This window comes from Pelodiscus sinensis, chromosome Z (genome assembly GCF_052426305.1).
Source record: "Pelodiscus sinensis isolate ZL-2025 chromosome Z, ASM5242630v1, whole genome shotgun sequence".
Taxonomy (NCBI): Eukaryota; Metazoa; Chordata; order Testudines; family Trionychidae; genus Pelodiscus; species Pelodiscus sinensis.
Window position 1 is genome coordinate 34,833,307 of NC_143085.1, and position 25,592 is coordinate 34,858,898.

The 25,592-nt window shown below is 39.7% G+C and overlaps 1 protein-coding gene across 4 annotated transcripts in view; it reads left to right on the forward strand.

Moving 5' to 3' along the window:
- Positions 1–15,760: 15,760 nt before the first annotated feature.
- The window catches only part of MYO1H (myosin IH), a 60,228-nt gene continuing 50,396 nt past the window's right edge, over positions 15,761–25,592 (forward strand). The window contains exon 1 of one of the 4 annotated variants that reach the window (XM_075898823.2): positions 15,761–15,907. In XM_075898823.2, coding sequence (XP_075754938.2) covers positions 15,896–15,907 — 12 coding nt within the window. In that variant the 5' untranslated portion in view covers positions 15,761–15,895. Of the gene's footprint in view, positions 15,908–20,790; positions 20,919–23,720; positions 23,899–25,592 lie in introns of those variants that run through there. The other 3 variants (XM_075898822.2, XM_075898821.2, XM_075898824.2) reach the window with 3 other exon arrangements.

Here is a 25,592-nt window from a genome sequence, read left to right on the forward strand (position 1 = left end):
TGTGTGTACTAATGCAGGGGGACTTGAGAGAAGTCTGGGGGGTACATCAAGACAACTGAAATTTGGAGAAAACTGAATTTTTGTTTTAAATTTTACAGCGCTTTATTGGTTTTGTAATTTTTATACCCAAAAATTTCATTGCCCACCTGGCTATGATTAAGTTGTTTAAACAAATGTGTTGCAATGGTAGAAAAAAAATGTGTGTGTCTGAAAATTGTAGGTACTAGAGGTACTTATCATTTTTTTTAAAAGGGGAACTTAATAAAAAAGGTTGAGAAACACTGGACTAATAAATGTATAAACCTGGGAGGATGGATAGGTTAAAATATAGATGGAGTTGATTTAAAGATAAAAATGCATGAAGTGCTGAAACATTTTCAAACATTTCTGAAGGCACATTAGGCTGCTGAAGGAAAGGTTTCCTTACTGGCTTGTCCATCTCTCCACCAATATGCATCAGAATTAAACCAGATGTTTTAGAAAAATATATCTTCATTATATCAAACATAATAGCTTTCTGTCTGAAACTGTATTTAGTGGCAAATGCTACTGCTTGATTTAAAAGAGGACTGGATAATCTTATAATGAATAGTATATCATTTGTTAACATATGGATAAGCCCTCCAAGGCATAATGTTTATCACTACAAGGATCGGGAAGGTTTTATTTTGCTCTCATATGAAGTAATGCACAAATTGGCCAGAGGCACTGTAAATCAAACAGAACTTACTTTTTCTGAAGCATCAGGCACTGACTACTATTGAAGGCACAATATCAGATTAATTGCCAGTGGTTTGTTGTTTGTCAAATACTATGTTTATGTATTGAATATTATAAGTTATGAAACCATTGAAGTTTAATGGGGCTTTTCTGATGAAGTTTTCCAGATGAGGAGGAATGCTAGTCTATAAATCAAAGACAGTAACTATTGGGAGGGATCTATTTTTTGGAGAATGCCTGATTGGAGTAGATACCATACTTCGGAGATTTGGCTGTGTTTTGCCAGTGGAAAAGAAGATCTATGTCTCAGAGTGATGGTGCCCAGAAGCGAGCATTTGAAATCCAGTTTCCCATCAGAACATAGCAGATAATATCTGATAATATCTGAAATATTTTGGCACTTCCTGTTGCAGAAGTCAGAAATCTCCAATTAAGTGAGAAGTGAGGAGAATGTTGAGGAACAGGATGGCGATTCTAGTCATGGCTTTCTTACTTTCTTCTCACATATAGATAGTGTATTTCAGGCTGTTAACAACAGAGGAGCAACCATCAGCAGAATCATCCTGTGGGAATAGAAAGTTCTGGTGATGGAAGAGTACTATTTTGACAACCTTCACATAACTGTGCTTCTGTCAGTCCTTAGGAATAAGCAGTCACACACTATGAGTGCTTTAAAAGTTGTAGCTTATTTCTGGAAATGCTTTAGTGGGACTTTAATCATACATCAGGTTAATCATCAAAATTACAGGTTAATGTGCTGGAGAAAAAGAAAAGGGGTAGATAATATTTATACACTCCCTATATCTTTCTAACTGAGTTCTTTGGCCTGTGTATAGGCATCTATTATAGACCAAAACTCCATCATGCATCCTTTTAGATGCCTCTAGTATGTTTTTTCTGTTTTTTCACAGCATAGATTAATGTATGAATGAGTCCTTTGTTGTCTATTATACTGGACATAATCTCTAGCTCTTTTTCCCCTGCAGTGCTTTTTGGGAACAAAGGTGACATCGCAGATTAAGGCCTCTAATAGTACTGCTATACCTTCACTCCTCTTGTTGTGAATGACCATCATTTTAAGTGTTAGAATCCATTCGACATTTTAATTGTTTTCTTAATTTATTTTTTATTCTATTTAAGGGCAGTCTTGTAGAGGAAAGAAAGGAGGGATGTATTTTTACTGCAGTGACAAAAAGCTCTGTAACTAATGGAGTTTCATGTATGTAAGGAAGTTGTTACTGTCACATGTGTTATAGAAATTAATACTTTTTAAATTCAAAACAGAAGACTGAAGATGAATCTAATAGGTTCTCTCTGAAATCATTTCTCCAGTGTTTTGGTTTTTCAATACTTTTACTGCACACACAGTACAGATTTATTTTATATGTATCTGTCTGTCCACTAAAGAATCATAGAATCATAGAACACTAGAACTGGAAGGGACCTCTAGAGGTCATCATCTCCAGTTCTCTGCCCTCACAGCAGGACCAAGCACTGTCTAGACCATCCCTGAAAGATACTTATCTAACCTGCTCTTCAATATCTCCAGAGATGGAGATTCCACAAACTCTATAGGATTTCAGTGATAAATTGAAATGTGAATTACATGGGCTGGAGGCCAAGACTGAACTATTCTTAAAATTCCTAAATAATATAGACGAACATTTCCTAACTTAAAAAGTGTTGCAACCAACAATGTGGGAATTTTATATTATACTGTCTTGACAGGTCAAGAGGAACTGATCACAGAACTAAAAATTAATGGTAGATCAGGATCAAGTAATCATGTCTTGATCACATTTATAATGTGCGTACTGAATAAACCATTAATATATATTCTTGGTGCTTGAAAAGGGCCAATTTTACAAACTTGAAAACAGTTATGAGCCAAATTAGCTGAGAGGAAAAATTTAGTCAGAAAAATGTGAATGATAATTGGGAATTGTTTATGAATCATGAGCAAAGGTAGTTCTTTCACAGATAGAAGAAAGGGGAATTTAATAGTAATGAATAGAAATCAGAAGTTAGAAATTGTAGAAAAATGATAAGGGAAGCCACGGGACACATGAGGTAACATATGGCCTGCAGGGTTAAGATTAATAAGAAGTTTTTAAAGTATATTAGGAAAAAGAAAATTCTGACAATTATATTGACTCATTACTAAATAGAAAAAGGTAGTATTATCAATAATAATTCAGAAAAGGCAGTACTGTTCAATAAATATTTCTGTTCTGTGTTTGGGGAAAAAGCAGAAGATACATTCTCCTCCTATGATGATTAGACTTCTTTCTTCTCACTAGTATCTCAGAAGGATATAAAAGAGCAGCTACTAAGATCAGATATTTTTAAATCAGCAAGCCAGATAACTTAACAACTACAGATTTAATAGACTTGGCTGGACCATTAATGTTGATTTTCAATAAATCTTGGAATACTGGGGAAATTCCAGAAGACTCAAAGAAAGCTAACGTACCAATATTTAAAAAGGGTAAATGGGTAATTATAGGCTGTTGAGCCTCATCAGTCTAAACTAAGATAATAAGAGGCTGTTATGGGACTCAATTAATAAAGAATGAAAGGAGAGTAATATAAATTAATGCCAATCAACATAGTCTTATAGAAAATTGCTTCTGTCACAGTAGTTTGATTTCTTTTTGTGATGAGAGTACAAGTTTGATTGCTAAAGGTAATAGTGTTAACATAATAAACTTAGACTTCTGGAAGGCATTTGATTCGGTATTACTCCAAATGACATTTTGATCTAGATTGCTAGGTAAACTGGATACAAGCAAACAATGTGTGTTGGAATGCAATAAAATGTTAATGTATACATCTGGGAACAAAGAAAATAGGCCATACTTGGAGGTTGGGGGACTCTATCCTGGAAAGCAGTTACTCTGGAAAAGATTTGAGGTTGTAATGGATAATCAACTAAACATAAGCTTACAATGTGATGTAATGGCCAAACAGACTGATGCCATCCTTGGAAGCATAAACAGGGAAATCTTGAGGAGTAGGTTGATTATTTTACCTTTGTATTTGGCACTGATGTGACCATTGCTGGAAAACTGTCCAGTTCTTGTGTCCACAATTCAGTAAATTGGAGGGGGACCAGAGAAGAGGCATGAGAATGATGAACAGATTAGAAAGCCTTCCTTATAATAGTAATAGAAATGTAGCCGTGTTAGTCTGGTGTAGCTGAAGCAAAATGCAGGACTATGTAGCACTTTAAAGACTAACAATATGGTTTATTAGATGATGAGCTTTTGTGGGCCAGACCCACTTCCTCAGATCAAATAGTGGAAGAAAATAGTCACAACCATATATACCAAAGGATACAATTTAAAAAAATGAACACATATGAAAAGGACACATATGAAAAGGACTATCATTCCTTATAATGATAGTCTCAAAGCACTGAATCTATTTAACTTAGTAAAAGTAAGATAAAGGGGTGACTTGGTTACAGTGTATATGTACCCACATGAGAAACAGACATTCTCCTCCATTAACAGAGAAAGGTCTAACATGGCCCAAGAAGTGGAAGTTGAAACTAGATAAACTCAGGATGGAAATAAAGTATGCATTTCTCACAGTGAGCGTCATTAACCATTGGAACCACTAGTTCCAGTTAATCACTGACAATTTTTAAAATTAATACAATGTTTTTCTAAGGAGTATGGTTTTGGAATTATTTGGGGGGAAGTTTCATGGCCTGTGTTATACAAATCAGACTGGGTGATCACAATGATCCATTCTGGGGTTGGAATGTATGAATTATGTAAATCTGAGTCTTGGGAAAGGTCTGTATGAAGCAAAGCAGAATCATATTTTGGGAACAGAAGACTATTATTAAAGCACATAGTCACAACCCATGTTTTGTTCACAGTAGCCTCAGTCATCCCCCTACATTATCTAGATTCTTCCCCTTGTAAAGGAATTCCAAGATGGTGACTATGAGCAAGTCTTTACAGCCACTTTAGGAAGTTTTTTTTTCCTTCCAAAAATGATCCCTTTGTACAGGGGAGCTGGAACAATTTGTATAGTAGCAGTGCTGAAAGCCATTGAATCAAACTGTAGACCTGCTATATAATGGAAACCACTTTAAGCCAGGAGGTGCTATAGCACCCCTAGTTCCAATATCTGTGCATATGGAGATGTTCTCATCACTCTGTTCTCTGGAGATTAGAATGGTAGCCTTGAACTTGGAAGTTCCTGGCTTCATTTTCAGCTTTGCCACAAATTTCTTTTCTGATATTAGTCCAGTCAACTGATATAAAATAGTTCCCCAATCTGCACAAATGGGATTGTTGCACTTCATTATTTGACAAGGGTGTTGTGAGGATAAATGCAGTAAAGATTGTCAAGTGCTCAGATTCTATGCTGATGGGGAGCAGATAAGTACCTGGATAGAAGAGAGTTGAAAAGGCAGTGTAAAAATGTAGATTAGGCTCAGAGTAGCGTTCAGGTTTGATTTGATGATGCTGAAATCTAGCAAGAAGTTGGGGGAAGATTCCTGTCATGAAATTTTGGCTACATCTGCAACAGAATCTGAAAGAAAACCCCTTCCACATTGAATCTGACCCAGAAGTCAAACTTTGGCATCAGATTTAGATCTGGAAGTTTAATTCCAGGAGCAATGGGTGTAATAGGTGGGGGAAGGTACAGCCTTTCCAAACTGCCAGCCTGGCTCCACCCAAACTCTGCCCCCAAAATGCTTACTGTAGATGTACTGGGAGTGGAGTGTTGCTGCCCTAGAGTGCCCTCCCTCCCCATGCTTTGGGGCTGGAGAGGCTGTGGCTATTCCCTGTCCCACCTCCCTGTAGGGTTCTGGGTGTGGGGGGATCTTGGCTTCCATGGGGGTCAGCGCCTGAGCAGAGGGGAAAGGCTGGGAGTTTGCCTCCTTCAGCTCTACCTTCATCCACTGCCCATGTTCAACTCTAATCCTCTCTTTCTTTAAACTCCAAATTTAGATTTAGGTTTCAGTCTGGGATTAGCTAAATAACAGTCAGAATTTAATATCTTCAGGAGAATTTATCATCATCCTGCTCCTTAGCTATTTTTGCCAGCCTTGACTTGAGAGGCAAAAATCTCTTTTCCTTGCACCACAGTGGAGTTCCCACAGTGGCAGACTCAAATACAGAGATACATGAGTGAGGGACTGTCTTGCTATGTTGTTGTTTTGTTTGGGCTTTCAGAGAAATGACTTTTTTATAGACCCTGAAGAGTTTCCTAGAGCACACAGGATGTAGGCACAACAGGTGACCTGCATGTGGAATGGCAATGAAGTAATATACTTCATTCCAGCAGCATACTGTCGATGGTATTTCTATGACTGCTGTTTCTGCCGTATCTGGGCACCTCATGATCTTTTATGGGTTCATCTTTACCACAACCCTGCAAGATAGAGAAGCATTATTATTCTATGTTACAGATGGGGTACTGGGGCACTGAGTGATAGTCTCTGGCAGAGGCTAGTAAAGCTTAGGTCTCTAAAGTTTCATGCTGAGACTTTAGCTGCTGGAACATCTTTCCCTCTTGACCTGTGATAAAACTAATGCAAAATCAATCCTATCACAGTTTAATGGATTATTCTTTCATTTGCATTTGATACTATGGAATGTGTGAAAATGAAATCTTTACCAATATAACCCCATTTTATATCAGATAAGGTATTCTGGTAAGGTCATCTATGTTATAGTTTCCCATTCACAAAGAGAAAAGCATGTTTTTTAATCTAGATTATTTATTTCAGATTAAAGGAAAACTCAGAAATAAACTTCAAAGAATAAATATAGGTCTAGGTTTCAAAAGAAGACAGGTACAGATTTTCAAGGGCCTAGCACCCAAAGCTGGGTCTATATTCTTAAGAGTTCAGCAATACTTGACTCAGCAAAACTCCTGCAGGCTTGAAGTACAAGATGCATGATCTGGTCCTTGTTTAAATTAGTAATAATTGAGAAAAATAAGTAGTCATTATGTGTGCTTATGTCAAGAGGCAAAAGGGTGTTTGGCATATCAACTCGCATTTTTGTCCCACATAACATTTTTTTTGTTTTTGCAGTCAAAGGTCCCTTGTGGTGGAGACACTGTGGCCAAGACTATTCATGTATCAAAGCTCCCCAATCCTGCTCTAAAAGCCACTCTAAAGAAAGGCAACTGAAGGTTAGAATTAATTTCGTTTTATGTGTAGCTAAACAGAGTCATAGAGAGATTCAGTGAATTGAATCCAGGCTCCTAGGCTAACCCAAGGTAGCATGCTGGACTGGAGACACTGGGAGCATTTCTTAATTCTCATGTTGGCTTCCCTGCACCATCATTGAATCACAGTCCCTGTTGTACCACTTACCTTATAAATATAAACGAAAGAATAAAAAATAGGAATTGGACCCATTTCATGCCTCCATTACAACTCTTTATAGTGCAGAGTTGGTGATTATCATGATTCTATTACTAGTAGCTAGATTTTTAAAAAGTACCCTTTGGTGAGCTTTTAAAGGTTAAAGCTCTCAGTGTTAGTAACTGAGCAACATCAGATAGTAATGTTTATTGATGACACTTCCTCTGTCGAATTTACTATTCTGGCCCTAGATATGATGAGTAGATCATGTGTTCTTTCCTTAGTTCCAGTTACCATGATAAATGAAGTGTTTTGACCTCTTGAAATATTTGATCTTGTGTAATCATAGGATTGCTTTCGGAATGGTACTGCTTTGAGACCTGTAACAAAGGATAGGATTTCAGCTTTGCCATATCTTATCAGGATCAAATTCTCTCGCATTTCCTAATTTTTTGGGGTTACAAAAGAAACACAACCAGGATTTCTGTTTAGTTAATCAAGACACTCATTTGGACAGTTGGAAAGCATAAATGCAACTGAGGCGGAATGGGAAGGCTGTTGTACAATGCTATTGCATTGTGCTTGGTTCACTGCTAACTCTTTTTAATAAGATGCATTTATGCTGAGGAAAGTTGTTGCATTGACAGCTGTCAAAACTAAACACAGAACACCTACTGCTTGGGTAGTGGCAAAGGAAACTTTCTTCACATTGCTCGTGGCCTTTAGGCCCAAATTTACTTTAGGGCTGGATGGGAGTCTAAATTCCTTCTGTCCTTGGCCCTTTGCTGAGACCACCAGCTGAAAAGTAGACCCTTGTTCAAAAACCACTGGGGCAGCAGTAAAAGTAACTTAAAATTTCTTAGGTCAGTTAGGTTGCACCTGCATAGCTGTGTGGTGGGGTTATTATAATTAGTATGTCTGGGATCCATGATTGGAAAGATGTCTGTTTTTGCCTTTTTTTGGTTTAATTTGTCAAATTATTTTGAATGTATTATAGATGCCAAAGGACACTGACTTATTGTAAAGGTGGGCTTTTTATGCTTTTTAAATATTTTGTTTTTTAACTATTGCATAAAATTTATGCTTTTAAAATATTTTTAAATATGCTCCTTAAAAATACTTTACATATTTAGGAACAAAGCCATGTGTGGCTCATTTAAGTTATCCAGAAAATCATTGCTCCAACAGCGAGTACTACCCTTCAAGGTGCCCAGGCTGGAGAATAAAAAAGACTGCTGTCCAGCCCATCATATCTTAAAACAGAAAGTTTAAAAGAAAAGAAGAAAAGACATCCTCTTCCTCAAGGTTCCTCCCCCATCAGTGAATGATGAACCAGATTCAGGATCAACACAAATTAAAACCCTGCTCAACAGCAATCTTATTTCATGTAGGTTGTACCTCCCTGGTCCGGGACAGTGGTGTGGCAACATCCATGGTCCAGCAGGTCTATGGATGTTGCCAGACCAGAGAGCCCCAGCTGCAGAGATTGCCTGGGAGAAGGGTGCCCCACCAGCCGGGGAGTGGACCCTCACTGGCTGGAGCAGGGCCAGAAGCCAGGAGCAGGAAGTCCTACTGGCCAGGGGGCGCAAAGTCCTGCTGTGGCCAGAGAGAACACCAGCTGGGGCACAGACCTCTGGCAGCTGGAGTTGGGCGGCAGCAGCCTGGAGAGGAGGTGGGCCGGAGGCAGGGCGTCCCGCTGGCCAGAGTGAAGCCAGGAGCCCGATCCCAGCAGGCATACTTGGAGTAGCACAGTGGCCATGGCTGTGGCCAGGAGAGGAGTACTGGAAGATCCCAAGGCCTAACCTCCCTCCAGTCTGGCAAATTCCCTTGTTTGGGACTACTCATAAAAGGTTAGGTCCATAAAAGGCTATTAGCCAGGGGATAGAAATGGTGTCCCTGGCCTCTGTTTGTCAGAGGCTGGAGAGAGATGGCAGGAGACAAATCGCTTTATCATTGTCTTCGGTCCTCCCTCTCTGGGGCACCTGGTATTGGCCACTGTCGGCAGACAGGATACTGGGCTTGATGGACCTTTGGTCTGTCCCAGTACGGCCGCTCTTATGTCCTGAGGGTGCTGGACCGGGGGCAGAGGAGGGTTCCAATCTGTAGCACAACATGTAGTGTGACTACAGCCAACTCTCCTTTTAAATTATATTTAGCAATTCAGCTTAATGAGTATCTACTCATACTGCATGCTTCATTCCCTAACTTGCTGTTAAACCAAGAAAACATGGTTGAAATGCAAAGAAAGTATTTAGGGGATAAATCTTTAACAGAAGAGGGGAGCCCCACTTTTGGCTTGTAATATTTAGAATTAATGAATGCACAATTGAATAATTGATGATCATTTTAACACAAGCAAGAATTCAATTAAATTTGAACAAGAGAAGCCCAGGCATGTGATAAAGAATTCCTCTTTCTGTTTCAACTGCAAATAATCCCTTCAGAGTTGGTCACTGAAGACAACTGGCAATGAAATGGGTGTGTGAAGGAGGAGGAAACCAGATATTATGTTACTTAAAAGTCATTCATCATGTCACAGGAAGACAGGAATCTGACCTCCTGAAATAGATAATCACTGAAGGCCATCTCTCCACACAAAGGTACTGTAGCATGAAGCTGGTTCCTGATGTAAAATATTACTTGACTAATTAGGTCAGTCGTCACCAAGAAAATTTTGTGCAGACAACCCCCACCTTCCCAGCTAGTTAAAATGGTTGGATTCTTTATACATCTCCATGAATAAAGTAATGTCCTTTTATTTACATTGCTAAAAAAGGATACACAACTCCTTAATGGTACTTTGTGTTTTTTATCAAGGTAAATTGCATCTCTGACCTCTTTTTGGCTTCACTGAGAGCACCAAAGTGAAGTCTGGGACTCTCAGCTGTCGCCTTTCTCAGGGTATGCTCCTACAGTCCACTACTTGCGGACAGGGGACATGGCCATTGAGTCCTACAGTTCTCTATGGTTACCTCAGCAGGTCTCACTTTCATTCAGCATCTGCAGTCCTGTTCTTTTAGAGGCAATGACAATATTAGCCAGTAACCAGCCAAGTCTCACAAAGCAAAGCCACTTATACACGTGCCTACCTCATAAAGTAGATACAACAGTCTGTAAATAGTCCATGAAACCATAGGATCTGTCACACACATTTTTGTTCAAGGATTTTCAAGTGTCTTACAAGTATTCAAAAACAAGGCCTCAGAATACAAGTTAGACCTCCCTGGTCCAGCATCCTTGACACCTGACTGGTCCCAGACAAAGGAGTTTGCAGAACCAGTCCATTTTACAGATATGGAAACTGAGGCCCAGAAAGGGGAAGTCATAAGGAATCTGGAATAGAGAGAACTGAGAACAGAAAAAAGCCATCCTTATTCCTAGTCCTATGCTCAAAACACTAGACTATGTTTCCCCTCTTTACAGGGCTGGCTCTAGGTATTTTGCCTCTCCAAGCAAAAAAATGTTTGCCCCTTCCCCCTCACACACTTTTTTGTTGGCTTTTACACGTTTGCACTTTGCATTTTTTTTGTTTGGTTCGGGTTTTTTTGACTGTTTAAAATTTTAAAAAATGAAAACAGAAAATGTGTAGTTAGTGAAATAAAACAATTTCCTATTAGTGTACTCATTTAATTTTAACAAAATCACAATTACAAACAATTTGGGTTCAACTATACTCTGTAATGAAAAACATTAGTGTCTTCTGGTGCGCCCAGTTTCTCATAAATTAAAATAATTTATATGAACTAAATTTTTCTGGTTTTTATACTTGCATAGCCTTTTAATAATTCAGTAAAATCTAAATTTGTTGCAATGGTACTTTCAATTGAAATTAATGCGAGTCCTGACAATCAATTTTGAGACATGGTGGACCTCAAATAATTTTTTAGTAATTTCAGTTTTGAGAAACTGCACTCACCAGAAGCCACTGATACTGGTAATGTTAAAAGAATGTGTAATGCTATAGCAGTGTTTGGAGTGAAAAAATCATTTCTTGCTATAAATTCCAAAACTTTTAGAGGAGAAGTTTTAGGACTTATTATCTCAGATAAAGCTATTAATTCATCATACAATTCTATTCCATCAATGTCAGCAGCGTTATCAGTAATGAGCGCTAAATGTAGGTCCTGGCAGTGCTTCATGAGGTCTTCTTTAGAAAACTGATTTTTAATATTTCCAATATCATATAAAAATTCAAAAGCTTCACAAAGACCATGCAACTGATAAAATCTTTCTTCAATGGAAGTTATAGCTACATGCAAAATATAAAAGAAACATTCAACTTTAAACCTTTCTTTTGGATCAAGAATAGGATCATCATAAGCCTCATAACACAACTGTCTTGGTTTTTTTTTGAGGACGAATGAATTGTTGAGGCGGCTCAGGCTGGACCCGGGCTGGCCCTGGATCAGCAGCAGGTGCTGGGGTGCCTGGAGCAGGAGCTGGGGCAGGCAGGGTGGCTGTTCCTCAGCCCCAGGCCTGGCTGCTCCACCAGTACCTGCAGCTTCTCCAGTGCCTTCAGGGCCTTGTCCAGTGCGGTCCGCGTGGCCGTGCCCAGGATGCAGTGGCCCTAGCGAGTGCCTGGACCCCCTGCAACCATCATGGCCTTGGCCAGAGGGTGAAATCTGGATGTCACTGACATCCTTGGCAAAATTTCCATTGACTTCAGTGGAGCTGTGATTTCACTCTAAGTGCTTGGGTACGCTGTGTGAACCTGTGACACAAAACAGACAACCAAAGGGGCTTTGGAATCCATGTCCTGTATCTGTATTAAGATACTGACTTTGGTTTCAGGTTTATTTCATTTAGGTGGTACTGTGGCCCTACTGAGCAAAATAGGCTGGTGATTAAATCTAACCTCTGAAGCCAGGTCCACATTAGACCTGGAAAGTCAGCTTCAGATACCAACTCCAGCTACTTAGAATATATAACTGGAGTCAGCTTACCTTAAATTGAGCTTGACGCCATCCCCACTGCAGCAGGCTGACAGGAACAAACACTCCCATCAGCTTCCCTTACTCCTCACAACTGTGAGGAGTATAGACGTGGGCTGGAGATGCCTTCAGCATTTAAATTACAGGTCTATACTAGACCTGCTAAATCAAACACCAGAACGTTAATCTCCAGCATGGTGAGTGAAGACATGCCCAGAGTGTTTCAAGTGATTTTTGAGTATGCCACTAAAAAGTATCATCTATCCCCCCCATACTGTAATTAATGAATGTACCCAATTCTTCTTTTGTTGTGATGGACTGTGGAATGATACAACGCTCATGGCTTCTTCTGGTTAGTATGACAGTTATGTAAGTTTTCTGCTTACAAGGGCCTGATGCCCAGGCTTTCCAGTTTCCTCTGTAGTGTAGGCTACTGAATGTCACTCAGTAATTTCTTCACAGAGCCCAGTAACTAGTCTTCAGATACTTTATATCTATGTACAGTCAGTCCCCGAGTTACGCGGATCTGACTTACGTTGGATCCGCAGTTACGAACGGGGCTTTTCTCGCTTCAGAGGACTGGAGCGGCGGGACGCCCAGATGTGCTGCAGTCCCGCCGCCCCCGTCCTCCGGGGCAAGAAAAGCTGCTCTCCGTCTCTCTGGTCTGCAGGGAGACCGGGAGCAAAGCCTTGGAGCACGCCCGCAGCGGGACAGCCCAGGCGCACCCGGGCTGTCCAGTTGCAGGCATGCTCTGCGGCTTTGCTCCCAGTCTCCCTGCAGACCAGAGAGATGGGGAGCAAAGCCTTGGAGAGCCCGCAGCAGGACAGCCCAGGTGCGCCCAGGCTGTCCCGCTGCGGGCGTGCTCCAAGGCTTTGCTCCCCGTCTCCCTGGTCAGCAGACCAGGGAGACGGAGCAAAGCCGTGGAGGATGCGGGCGGTCCCGCCACCCGCATCTCCCTGGTCTGCTGGGGGGAGGGGGGGTGCAGCTAGTGCCCCCTCTGCCCCCACAGCAGACCAGGCTTTTCTTGCCTACGCCTGGGGTAGAGCAGCTGGGGCGCTGCCGGGTTGGTCCCGCAGCGCCGCTCCTCGGCGCTACTGTACCAACCCGGCAGCACCCCAGCTGCTCTGCCCCGGACGTCCTGATCCAGCTGCTGCTGGTCAGTTTCAGCAGTGGCTGAATCAAGACGCCTGGGGCAGAGCAGCTGGGGTGCTGCTGGGTTGCTCCAGTAGCGCCGAGGAGAGGCGCTACTGGAGCAACCCAGCAGCACCCAAGCTGCTCTGCCCCAGGCGTCCCCAAGTCAGCCGCTGCTGAAACTGACCAGGGGCTGACTACAGGAAGCCTGAGGCAGAGTTGCTCTGCCCCAGGCTTCCTGGAATCAGCCGCTGATCAGTTTCAGCAGCAGCTGACTTGGGGACGCCTGGGTTTCTTAAGTTGAATCCGTATGTAAGTCAGAACTGGCGTCCAGATTCAGCCACTGTTGAAACTGATCAGTTTCAGCAGTGGCTGACACCAGTTCCGACTTACATACAGATTCAACTTAACAACAAACCTACAGTCCCTATCTTGTACGTAACCCGGGGACTGCCTGTATTATATATATTTTTGTCTTCTCTCCCACCTTCCCCTTCTGGGTTGAATTTTAGATTAAAAAATCTCAAGTAACTGTTTTTCAGTGGGTGTGGGCTATATGTGGTGGTAAGAGTATGGGAGCTATAGAAGCAAGTAATGATACTATCAAGATAAATATGTTCTATCTACCTTGGTTCTTACATAGGTACTACCACAGTGATGGTTGCCAACATTGCTGTCTGTCTCAACCCATTATAAAATAGAAACATCACTGCCAAGCTATCCTGGAGGTATGTAGAAATTACAGCTAGGGCAAATATCTGGTTATTCTGTATGTGTACATGCACAAACATGCATATATATACTTCATCTCTGCATAAGTATCATTGTATGAAGCAAGACAAGTAAATTAACTGCTGTGTACATTCGTAAACATCCAGTAAGAGTTCTCTTTTATTTGATGTAAGCAATTTGTGGAATTAGCTAGGGTTTTTTTCTTTTAATTTGGTTTAGGCTAATATGGACTAAACATCCAAATGCTTCCATGAGAATATCTGCAGAGGTATGATTGCTTCTTCTTGGCTACGTCTACACTGGCCACAATTTCCGGAAAAGCCATGCAAATCAGGTAAGTCAGGATAGGGAAATCCGCGGGGGATTTAAATATCCCCCGCGGATTTAAATAAACATGTCCGCCGCTTTTTTTCCGGCTTGGGGAAAAGCCGGAAAAAAAGCGTCTAGACTGGCGCGATCCTCCGGAATAAAGCCCTTTTCCGGAGGATCTCTTATTCCTACTTCGAAGTAGGAATAAGAGATCCTCCGGAAAAGGGCTTTATTCCGGAGGATCGCGCCAGTCTAGACGCTTTTTTTCCGGCTTTTCCCCAAGCCGGAAAAAAAGCGGCGGACATGTTTATTTAAATCCGCGGGGGATATTTAAATCCCCCGCGGATTTCCCTATCCTGACTTACCTGATTTGCATGGCTTTTCCGGAAATTGTGGCCAGTGTAGACGTAGCCCTTGGGTCTGGTCACCAGTGGTAAGGATCCTGTAAAGCAGGGCTACTCAACACGTGGCCCATTTGTTTGTGGCCTGCGGTGTGGTTTGGGTTTACGCGGTGCTCAACATGCGGCCCGCAGGTGGGATCCTTTGAACATGGCCTCCAGTGGGAACATGCTCCACAACGGTAAGTCAATATAATGGTCTACTGTTCATATGCGGTTTAGAAGTTAAATTCCTGGACTGTCATTGCTCATTAAAAGTGCTGTCATATGGCTGGAAATCGGGTAAATACTGCATTTATTAATATCAGCAGAACTGATTTAAATGGGGCCTGCATGTTGTGTAGTCTTGCCCTAATCTTTGTATTCATTCCAGTCAGTGTGAAAGAAGCTATTTGCGTATATATTTGCATGTACGTGCAACCACACTTTAAGTTGCAGCCCTCAGCATGTGCTGTGAGTATCATTGTGCCTTCTGGGGTTTCCAAAGTTGAATAGCCCTGCTCTTGAAGAATGAAGAATAGAATATGTGAGGGTGTGAGATGATAAAAGCATTCATTATGGCACTTTTTGGGTGTTTGATATTTGTACAATATTTGGGCCTTTTATATCTGAATCCTAGACTATGCCATCTGCAGTACTTAGAAGGCATTTTGTGCATTACAGTGAGAAGCTTGCAGGGGTTGTAATGAGTCCAAAAAGTGAGTAAAATTCACTGTTTAAATTGGAAACAAATTAAAGATTAACATGCCAGCTTAGCATCAGTTCTTCCTTTGCAGGGTATCTGCACTTTTAATTTTTAAGCAGCACCTAGACCATGCCTGGGAAAAGAGACACCGTAACCCAGGGAATATACATTATTAACCTTAGCGCTCCCAGCTCTACCGAGTTCCTTCATCTCCTAAGGGTTAGGGTTTTGAAAAGACAGTTGAACATACTAGCATTGTGTATGCTATGCTGGACTACTCTAGGTTCAGGTGACTCCAGCGGGAGTTTATGATGCACTCATGCTCTTTTACTTATTTCAGTAGTTAGTGATTAGCATGTAATGTAACTGACTAATCAAAGATCAGCAGTGGCTGCAATATAATCTCAAAGAAGTTACGGTTTCTAGTTCTTATCTCTGAGAGGCAGCCAATATGTGTATACAAGTATCCATAGAACACAGTCACTGACTCACACTGTAAATTATTAACAGTGCTCCATTCAGGTGAGGAAGTAGCCTGTCAGACCTGCTGCACAGTATTGTGCTACACTGGACCATAAACAAGTTCAAAGCAAGTTTTGAATGGTTCAACTGGAATAATTGTAAACAACTGGCTTTAAGAGCACTCAAGATGGACATACAGGTAATGTTAATTTATTAGTAGATGTAACCATGTATATATTAGTCGAAGTAGATGCAGAGTCTCTAGATGACATTAAGTGTTTCGGCAAATGTGTGAAGATTATATTAGAATAGATTAGATATGGTGCAGTGATTTTGAATGAATATTCATAGAGAACACATTACTGATGTAATGCAGACAAATAGCTATTGATCATAGACTGATTTAAAAAAGATCAGTAGTAAAGATTCTTTTAGACAGTATTCTTTTAGACAGTACTTCTTTTAGACAGAGAGTAAGCACTATTTTTATATTTGATATGTGCATACTCAGAAATTTAAATTCAGGTGGACTTAAATAAACTTTTAAAGATGCTATAACTGAATCAACAACTTCACTGTACTATAAATAAAGATTAACCATGTAAATAACAGATAAGTGTAAAGCCAGCTACTTTTTGCACAGCATATTAAAATATAGAGGCTTGTAACATCTTGTAATCAAGATGCATGTTGTCAGGTTTTTGCTGATAATTTTCACTGTGCCATAGACTGCAGAAAAACTTACAAAGGAATGTCTTTACTTGGTAGAAATGATATCGGGTACAGGAAATAAAAATTAGTGCAAGGTAGTGATAGCCATCACTAATGCAAATTGATTTCTGGATACTGACTAGAATTGAACTGAACTGATTTAGAAGAGTTTGTAAAGCTATGAAAACAGGCCTATTTCAACATGCATCAATGGCTTTGATAGTTTACCTCTTCTCCCACATAACTTCCTTCAAATCCTACCTCAAAACTAACATCTTCCACGAAGCATTGCAATGTCTGTTCAATCTGAAATTTTTACAGTATCTGAGCTGCATCCTGGTCTACCCCATATTACTTACTCCAGAACTGTCTCGTGAACATCTGGATGAAGCTGTAATCTTGAGACAGAGCCATTTCCTTCCTATTCATTAAGTACTTCTTCTGCAGCAAAAGAAGTTTCATTTTGCAGTCTATTATTTATTGAACCTCACTATGCTTAGTCCCATTCAGAGATGGAAAAAAAAAATTTCCCATCTCCTCTTTCTACCTATAAAGCAAATGATAATGTGCATTAGAGCCAATAGAGTTTGGGCTTACAATGCACGTCATGAAAATCATTCATGACGTGAAGTAGATGTCCTGTGTAGGCTCGGAGTTGAAAGGCTTTGCAGAAGAGGTGTTTCAAGAAGTGATTTGAATGGAGAGAGAATCAGTTTGGCAGATAAGAAGAGGGAGATACATCCAAGGGTAGAGGAGAGACTCAGGAGAAGAAGGTAAGCAGTGAGGAGAAGTGGCTCAGAGGTAGGACAAGTGTAAGCTAGACTGAAGCTGTGCTGTTGGCACAATGAAGACAAAAGAACGTGTTGTAGAAGCCAAGAAATAAGCAAGCAAATTGATTCCAGAATAAAAGAGGTGGCCCAGGGAAGAGCCTGAACGATTACTTTAGCTACAGTGGTCTGCATCAGATAGAAGGAGCCCCAGAAGAAGGTCACCATACTCAAGTTAAAAGATGTTCTATTGCATTTAATTTTTAATGAAATCTATCTATATATATTTTTGGAAATAATGTGATCTTTAACTGTTTCATATTACCACTTGATCTGAGACAGGGAGTTTGCCTTTTCTAATCAGTTGGAACGTTGATAGTTAAACTTGGGAGATGATTAGAGTGTTTGATTAATCTAGGGAGTTTTGCCTGAGTATTGTGCACCAGAGACACTTTTTAACAATTTTAATTCTAGTATGCATGTTCTTTCCAAAGCTACTACTCTGGGGTATGGCTTAATTTAACCCTTCAAGGGTAATTCAAATATAGAGACCACATTGTTGTATGTATTTAAATATAGCAATACATTTTCAATGCAATCATCATACAATTTCGGTATTGAACAGCCTATGTTGAGTTACCCAGAACCTGACATTTTACCCTCCTGATGTTATGAGGTACTTACACGTATGCCTAATTAAGCACATTAAAAACAAAAAAAGCCAACAAATGGTCTGGTAGCACTTTATAGACTAACAAAACATGTATCATGAGCTTTCGTGGGTACAGCCCACTTCTTCAGATGACAGACATCCTAAACTCATAACTCTGATCATCTGAAGAAGTGGGCTGTGCCCACAAAAACTCATGATACCATCCACATGTTTTATTAGTCTATAAAGTGCTACCAGACCATTTGTTGTTTTTTTCCCTGTAACAGACTAACTCAGCTACCCCTTGAAGCTATTAAGCAGATTGTTAGTGCATAGGCTTAAATACCTTGCTAAATCAGGGCTTTAAAGATGAGGAATTGTTTGGGGTCATTTTCCCCCTTTTTTCCTCTTCATGATGTATCTAAAGGCCAGAAAAGCATTCCTCCCTGTATTTTTTTTTTGTTGCTTTTATGTTTGAAATTCCTGATATTTCTATTCTTGTACCTTTCTGTATTAGTGGAGGTCTCTTTAAAAAGACCCATGGAGTTGGTTAGTGATGGTTGGGGCATAGCAACTTTGTTATTAGACCTTTTTTTCCAGCTTTCCAAATGTTTGTTGGGAATTTGAGTTAAAACAGTCAAACAAAAGTAAGCAGAATACGGATAACTTCCCTTTATCTGTTAACTAGGTCTTCTTGATCACTGAGATATCCATCAGTGATGAGAAACTACTAGTTCTCATTCATCCTTCCAGGAAAAACAGAGTAAATAAGACCTGAATTTTTAAGGTTAAAAAAAAATCCATAGCAGAATCTCACACCTCACTTTTCCCCTTTGAAGGCCAGTTTTAGAGATACCATATAACTACACAGGAATCATGATGACAGTAGACAAAATCTGGGTAGATAGAATATTGTGAAGATTGTTGCAGCATTTTCAACTTTTTATGTCATACCACCTAGCACTTGTTTCTAGAAGGCCTTATTGATATCTGAACTAGACCGTAATCTCAATGGACCTTCCTCTGTATGATAGAGCAGTTTCTTTCTAGTGGTTAAGCACCAAGTCTGGGATTTTCAAAGTTGTCTAAAGAAGTGGAAGAACTTTGTAAACTTACATTTAAAAATAAATAAAGCTTCACCCTACTCTCTATTTCATGGTCCAAACTGATTGCCCTCAGGGAGCCTGTTGCAGAAAATAGCCACAGTTACAGGGAGGGCTGCTGGCAAGAGGGTGTTGCTAGCAGTCTAATCTTGGGAGGGAAAAGCTGGCCACCAGTCACAAAAATAGGAAATTTTACAAAAACATTAATGAAACATTAATGAAAGGCAAAAAGAAAGAAAACATGATGCCTGGAGTGGGTAGAGTACACTTAACAGTGCTTTAGTCCTGTCTTTGTCTTTATTTCACTTCTTTCTCAGACTGCCCCTTTGCTTAGTTACAGATTTAAAGGAGACTGCCCCAAATATTCTCAGTGCATTCATTGTGGCAGTATATGTTGTCACTGTCTCAGTTTAATGAGACAGCTGAACTCTGTGCAAGGCAATGAACTTGAACAGTGCCTTTAGATAGAACATTGTAGCTGCAGTGTTTGTGAGAAAGCTTTCTGCATGTACAGGATTGAACAGGTTCTATTGCTCTCCCTCCTCTTGCTTTCCTAATTTACTACCAACGCAAAATGAAAGTTCTGTAACTCCAGGAAGATTTGGATTCAGTAATAACCCTCAGTAATAAAATGGATCATTGCAAGAAAGAATTACAGGCTCGTAAGGGCTAATCAACCTTCCTTTTTCCTTGGAAAAATCCACTTACCCTGTTTACACAGTCAGGACTGTCCCATTACATCAGTTGCCACTACAAACTGCAATCAGCTCTAGCTTCACAAGTATTAACCAACATTAAGGGTAATTATCACCTTGCCCACACCAAGGTTATATAGCTCTGACTTATGCTGGGTTTTTTTGGCTTGGACTACTAACAACCTCCAGTTTAAGCCTCTTGTGCAGATGGGAAACAGAAGGAAAGAGATAGAGAGATTTAAGTAACTGCCCAAAGTCACATAGGAAGCCTATGCTGGAGTAGGGGCTTGAACCCACATCTCTCTGCCTTAAACCAGTGCCTTAACTCCCACGGCATCCTTTGTCTCCAAATATTAGTAATTGTTAAGATTGAATAACATTCCCCTACCTGCTCCTCCCCACAATCATGTGGTAATTCAATGTAAAGTTACTTCATTTCAGTTACATTTAGGCTTTGTCTAAGTCCCACAGAAATAAACATTTTTCTAATAGCATCTTCTAACTCAAATAGTCTTAGAACTTTAAAAGTTTTGTAGCATCTTAAAAGAAACTAGAGTAAATTTATAAGGATCAGATTATCTTCTGATTTTGAGATTGCCTCAGGAAATTAGATTTTGTAATGCAATTGTAGGATGACCAGTCACCCATGCAATTTAGGTGGAAGTTTTAATATATGGAGACGTTACAGCATCTCATGACTTGTTGAGAAGTTATTGATACTAATAAACTGACTAGTTACTATATTTCTCTGAAGATATTACAGCTAAGTATTCTTTCCTGCATCTTCCCTTTTCCTAGCTTAGGGCACAAAATCATCCTTTAGGTACAAGAGTATATTTTCTCTTCTATTCCAGAAGCCATTTAGTAGATGAGCTATTATGCCATAGTTTTCCTTTCCAGGACAAGGAGGTGTTACAGCTACCATTCTATAATACCCACTCGGCCACTTATTGCATAATTACCAAGCCTAAAGTGCCTTTAATAAGGGAACATTGCTGCCTCCAAATGACACCCATTAACTTACAGACACCTTATTTTTTAATCATGACCTTAAGTGATGTATTTTGTGCACCCGCTTTCTCCTAATTTTTACCAGAAGTTCCCTGTGTCATGTGATCTCTGGCAATTAAATATCCTTCCACCTATAAGCATAAACAGCTGAGTCATCACCATCTCCAGCAGGTAGTGCAACATCAACATATGAAGTACTCACAAAGGTCAGCTTGTTGTTTAGGAAGGATGGGTAATTATTCTGCTCTGTAACAATATGGAAGAAGAGATGGTAAGCTGTTAATCTTTTGGTGGTTTATAAAAAAAAATGTCCTATAGTGTAATGTTTCTTTTATCACTATAAAATTGAGAGCCCATCAGAACTTGAACTGATGTTTTATAGAGCTGCAAAGAATGGGAGACATGAAGTGAAGTAGTAAGTTAGTTTCAGAAGAAGAGAAGGAAAAAAGGCAAGAGATTTGCTTTACAGTGGAAACAAACTGCTTTTTTTTAAAACAAAGCATTTTAAGAAAATACATATCATACCAGATGTATGGAAAAACCCATGTGTTTTTGAAGAAGGTACTCTAGAGAGAGAGGAAAAGCCACCCTCCCTTCCACATACACTTGAGAATCCAGATACAAATGAAGGGAGCCCCCAAAACTACAATGCTATCCTCTAGAGCCCTCTTCCTTCAGCCACTACTCCCTACCCAGTCTGTTACAAGACACCTCCCATTCTTTCTATACTTGAGTGCATAGTCTTCACCATATATGTCTCAGGTGGAGATGACCATGCCTGGTGGGAACAGTGGCCAACTCTCTTTTGGCAGAAAGAACAGGTTTAGCCAGCATTATACATCAAAGGGGCAGTAGAAGGGCTGGAGTTAGAAATGGCTTTCTGGGTGAAAAGGTCACTCTTTTTTACATTATTCTGTGATGCTTCAATTTGTCCTTTACCTGCTGGTTGAGGCAGTCTTATCAACAAATATTGTCCACGTCTTTGGTATAATGTCTGTGTTTAAACTGTCTGCATGGTTGGGTCATGTCTTATGCTCCTAAAATCTCAAGAGTCAAGGAAAAGGAACTTTTTTTCTCCTCATTGTATTTGGGGCATGAGGTGCTGTCTTGTTGTTGCTGTTGTGTTTAATTTTTTTCTTCTTTCTCTGACACATCAAAGATGGCCAAAGCTGGAGGTGGGAAACTGGACAGTGTGGGCTGGTTTATTTATCTTTTCTAAGAAGCTTTGCACAGATCAGATTAATATTGTACTTGTTGAAACTGGTGTCATATAAGCACAGAAACCTTGTCTGGGTTCTTCTGGGCTAACGTACCCTGGCAGAACATTCCCTGTGCCTCACTGTCCAAGACAAATGTATGAGACTGCTGCTCAGCAGCCACTAACATGCGAGGAAGATCATGTTACTCAAATATCTGAAGCCTGAATTACTTAATTAGGGTGTAAGGAACCGGCAAGAAGGCTGCCCAAAACAGCCACCTTGTCCATATCTATAAGAGATGGATATGTTGTTTCCCTACCTATAATGAAAATGAAGTGCATTTGCTTATTATTAGCATGAGGCTGCCCAATCTTCAGGGTAATTGGAGATAGTGATTCACTCTCTAAATCTGTAGTCCCCTGTTTTAATACAAGATGTGTGGTTTTATTAACAATGGCACTTACTAGTGACAGAGAATTCACTGCAGGTGTGCCAATAGAATTCCAAAGGTAGATACTTTGCCTGACCCAGCAGCTAGACTGATCTTTATCAAGTTAAACTAATATTATACTCTACAAAATACAGGAAAACTATAACTGAAAATAAAAATACTACCATAAAGATAAGTTAATTTTCCAGTAAGTATTCCATCATGTCAATAACACTCCAGGAAAGGCAGTGTTTTTAAACCCATTGCTTAAACTTGGATACTACAATAGCTGTAGTCACTGGTTTCAACTCATTTAAATTTTGGTCTAGTGATTATTGTGGGATTTTTTTAGAACTTTGTCATGCTTTATAAATCCTCCTCCTCCTCAAAAAAAAAAAAAAAAAAAAAGCTGCCTATTCTCAGAAATTATTTCCTAGTAGAAACTATAATAATTGTCAGACTACAAGGATTTCAGTCTTTTCAAAATTTACTGAACATTTTGAAGCACCCTAAAATAATTAAAATGGAACTAGTTGTCTGTGTAAAGAATATTTGGTGTTACTTTTATTTTGTTAAAATTAAAATGTCCATATTGCATCACTACTTTTGCTTACTAGTTTAAAGCTCATGAATTTCTCCTGTAGTTTCTCAGAAGGTGAGAGTGTCAAATAGCATTTGCTTGTTCCATATTAGTGTTGAGTTTGTATAGAAAGGAGGAATTATTCAATTGGGATTTAAAAGTACATTTGCTTTTTTTATTTTTTTTTTATTTTTTTTTTGTACAATATATTGATGGTTTTGGCATTCAGGCAGATGAATGGGACTTGAAAAAGCTGAGTTCAATTCCTGTGTCTGCCCTAGACTCCATGTGACCTTGAGCTAGTTACTTAATCTCTATGTTCTTATCTATAAAATGGAAATAACGCTTCCTTTCTCCTATTCGGTCTTGTTTGTTTAGTTTGTAATTTTTTCAGGTCAGGGGCTTCATTTTATTAAACTTATGTACAACACCAAGCACAGTGGAGCCTAATCTTGGCTGGATTACTATAATAAAAATATACTGTAACCTGAAAGGAAGGTGTGGTATAGGCAAATACTGGAGGCTATAATAAACAACCTAATTAAATATCCTATAGTTTCGCTTTGAAAAGTGATTGTAGAAAAACTTGGAAAGAATAAATACAGGGAAATGGTCCTGCTGCATTGTGTATTCTTCTTTTGTCATCAGAGCTAAAATGGCTGAAGTATAGGGTCAGACATCAAAGTGGAAAGGATACTAGTCATACTGTGTATTTTGCTACTGTGACATAGAGAAAACCCTATTCCGTTAACTCTACATTACCCTGATATAGTTCAAGGACTGTTCTCTTTCAAGCCACAGGGTTGCATAAATCTATAGTTCTTCCCTTCCAGAAGTTGCAACCCTGAATTTCTTCTTTCCGGTTGAAGATACCAGGCTTATTATCTAGCATTGATTCTTTTTATGGAGCTCATTCAGCAGTTACTCTGCTTCTAGCAAGACATGATGTTCTGCAAATAATGAAGATTCAGCAGCTGTCTTTGGCTCGGGTAACAAATGGAGTGTGTCGTTGTTGAGCACAGTGGTAACTGTATTAGAAAATGTATGAAATGTATGAAGAAGAGGGCTCTAATTTTTCATGTTGTTCAAGTTTTAAATCTTGTTCTGAATTATGTACTGTGCAATTAGTTCTTTCAGTTCACTTGTCTACTAACTTCCTTTAGAGGAGTTAGTAGGTGGACAGGGGGTTGCAGCAGTGTCTGGACAAAGAACTTGGACTGGGGTCAGCAGGCCGCTGGTGTAGTAGTCAGCAAATCAGTATCATTTTAGTGTAAAACAATTCCTCATAACTGAGTGTAATTCTTTATCAGTATCTTTAATGCCTTTTTGCATACTCACAGTATTGTACCTTGAAGTCATTTAGATATTTGACTGTTCCCAAGATGTTTTTTCCTCATACCAGGATAGAGGAATTGCTAACCTGTGTCTGAGGAGCAGGATTACTGGCACTAACCCAAAATTTGAGCTCCTCATATGAACCTGACAGGCAATTGTTTTATTAAAGCTGACATGTTGAATGGGACTCTTTAAAGATATTCTTTACCTGTCTCATTGTGTTAGAGTGGGGAATGGAAGAGGGGGGCCAAAAAGAGATGGGGCTGAGTGGGGGTGAGAGATGGCAGGTGGAACAGAATATCTGTACCGGTTTCATGTATTGAACCGCCCAGCTTAGCCGATGTAGACCGCATAACAAGAAAGAGTTGCAAAGAACAAATCTCTATTGTTCCTTGTCATCTTTAAATGAGTGTCAAAGTAGGCAGGGGGGCTTTGACCGTTAACCGCACAATTTAGCTTGCCCGTTGTCTGGTAGGCCCCACCTCCTTGGAATTTCTCAGATTAGAAAAGAAGGCCTCAGTTCCTTATAAATGGGCCAACTCTACTCCTTTGTGTGCAGACTGCCCAGTGTGAAATCTGCAGTGACGTTAAATGTTTTCTAATGAATAATTACTGAAAGGAAATGTAAGAATATATGTGTAATGGATTGTAGCGCATTAAAATGTTTTATTTTCTGCACAAAAATGTTGTCCTTCACAAGCACCATGATTGTTTCAAAAAGCCTTTTGTGGGAGTTTGATTCTCAATGGATTATCTGTGAGCTCTTACATTTCAAATAGAAATCAAAAGGGCCCTTTGCCAAACTAATGTTTTTCAAAATGGCAGCCATGAAGCCCATTTAGTATTTAAAGTTTGGGTTTTAAAGAAATGTTTGAACTCTGGAGATTTTCTCACTTTTTCACTTTTTTTCTTTCTTTTGATTTATGAAAGTGAAGTAGTTCACCTCGACCTCTCTTCTATTCAGAAGGACAGACAGTCACCCTTTAACAAGTCTATAGTAGACTATTCCCTAGATACAGACAAGAGTCCTTAAGAATTGTTGGCATTTCCCTGGGCTGTTGATTAACCTGAAAAACCTTCTTATTCTGCCTTCTTTTAAAAAGAAATTAGGCTACAATGTGTACATGTTTTCCACTATATAATTGTATTTATTAATTCTGTTCCTAGAAAACTGTGTACTGTAGGTCAGACATTCTAGTGGCTTGTTCCAGAGCTAAGATGTTAGCTTCTCACAGTGTTGTTGAACTGCTCAGCCGTTGATGTAGACAAACTGAAATACAGCTTAAATGTGGAAAATGTTATGGGGATATCTTGTATGGGCCACAATCTCATTGAAGTTGAAAACACACAATCATTCATTGTATCTTTAAAGTTTGCTTTGAGGTTCATGTTGCCATTAGA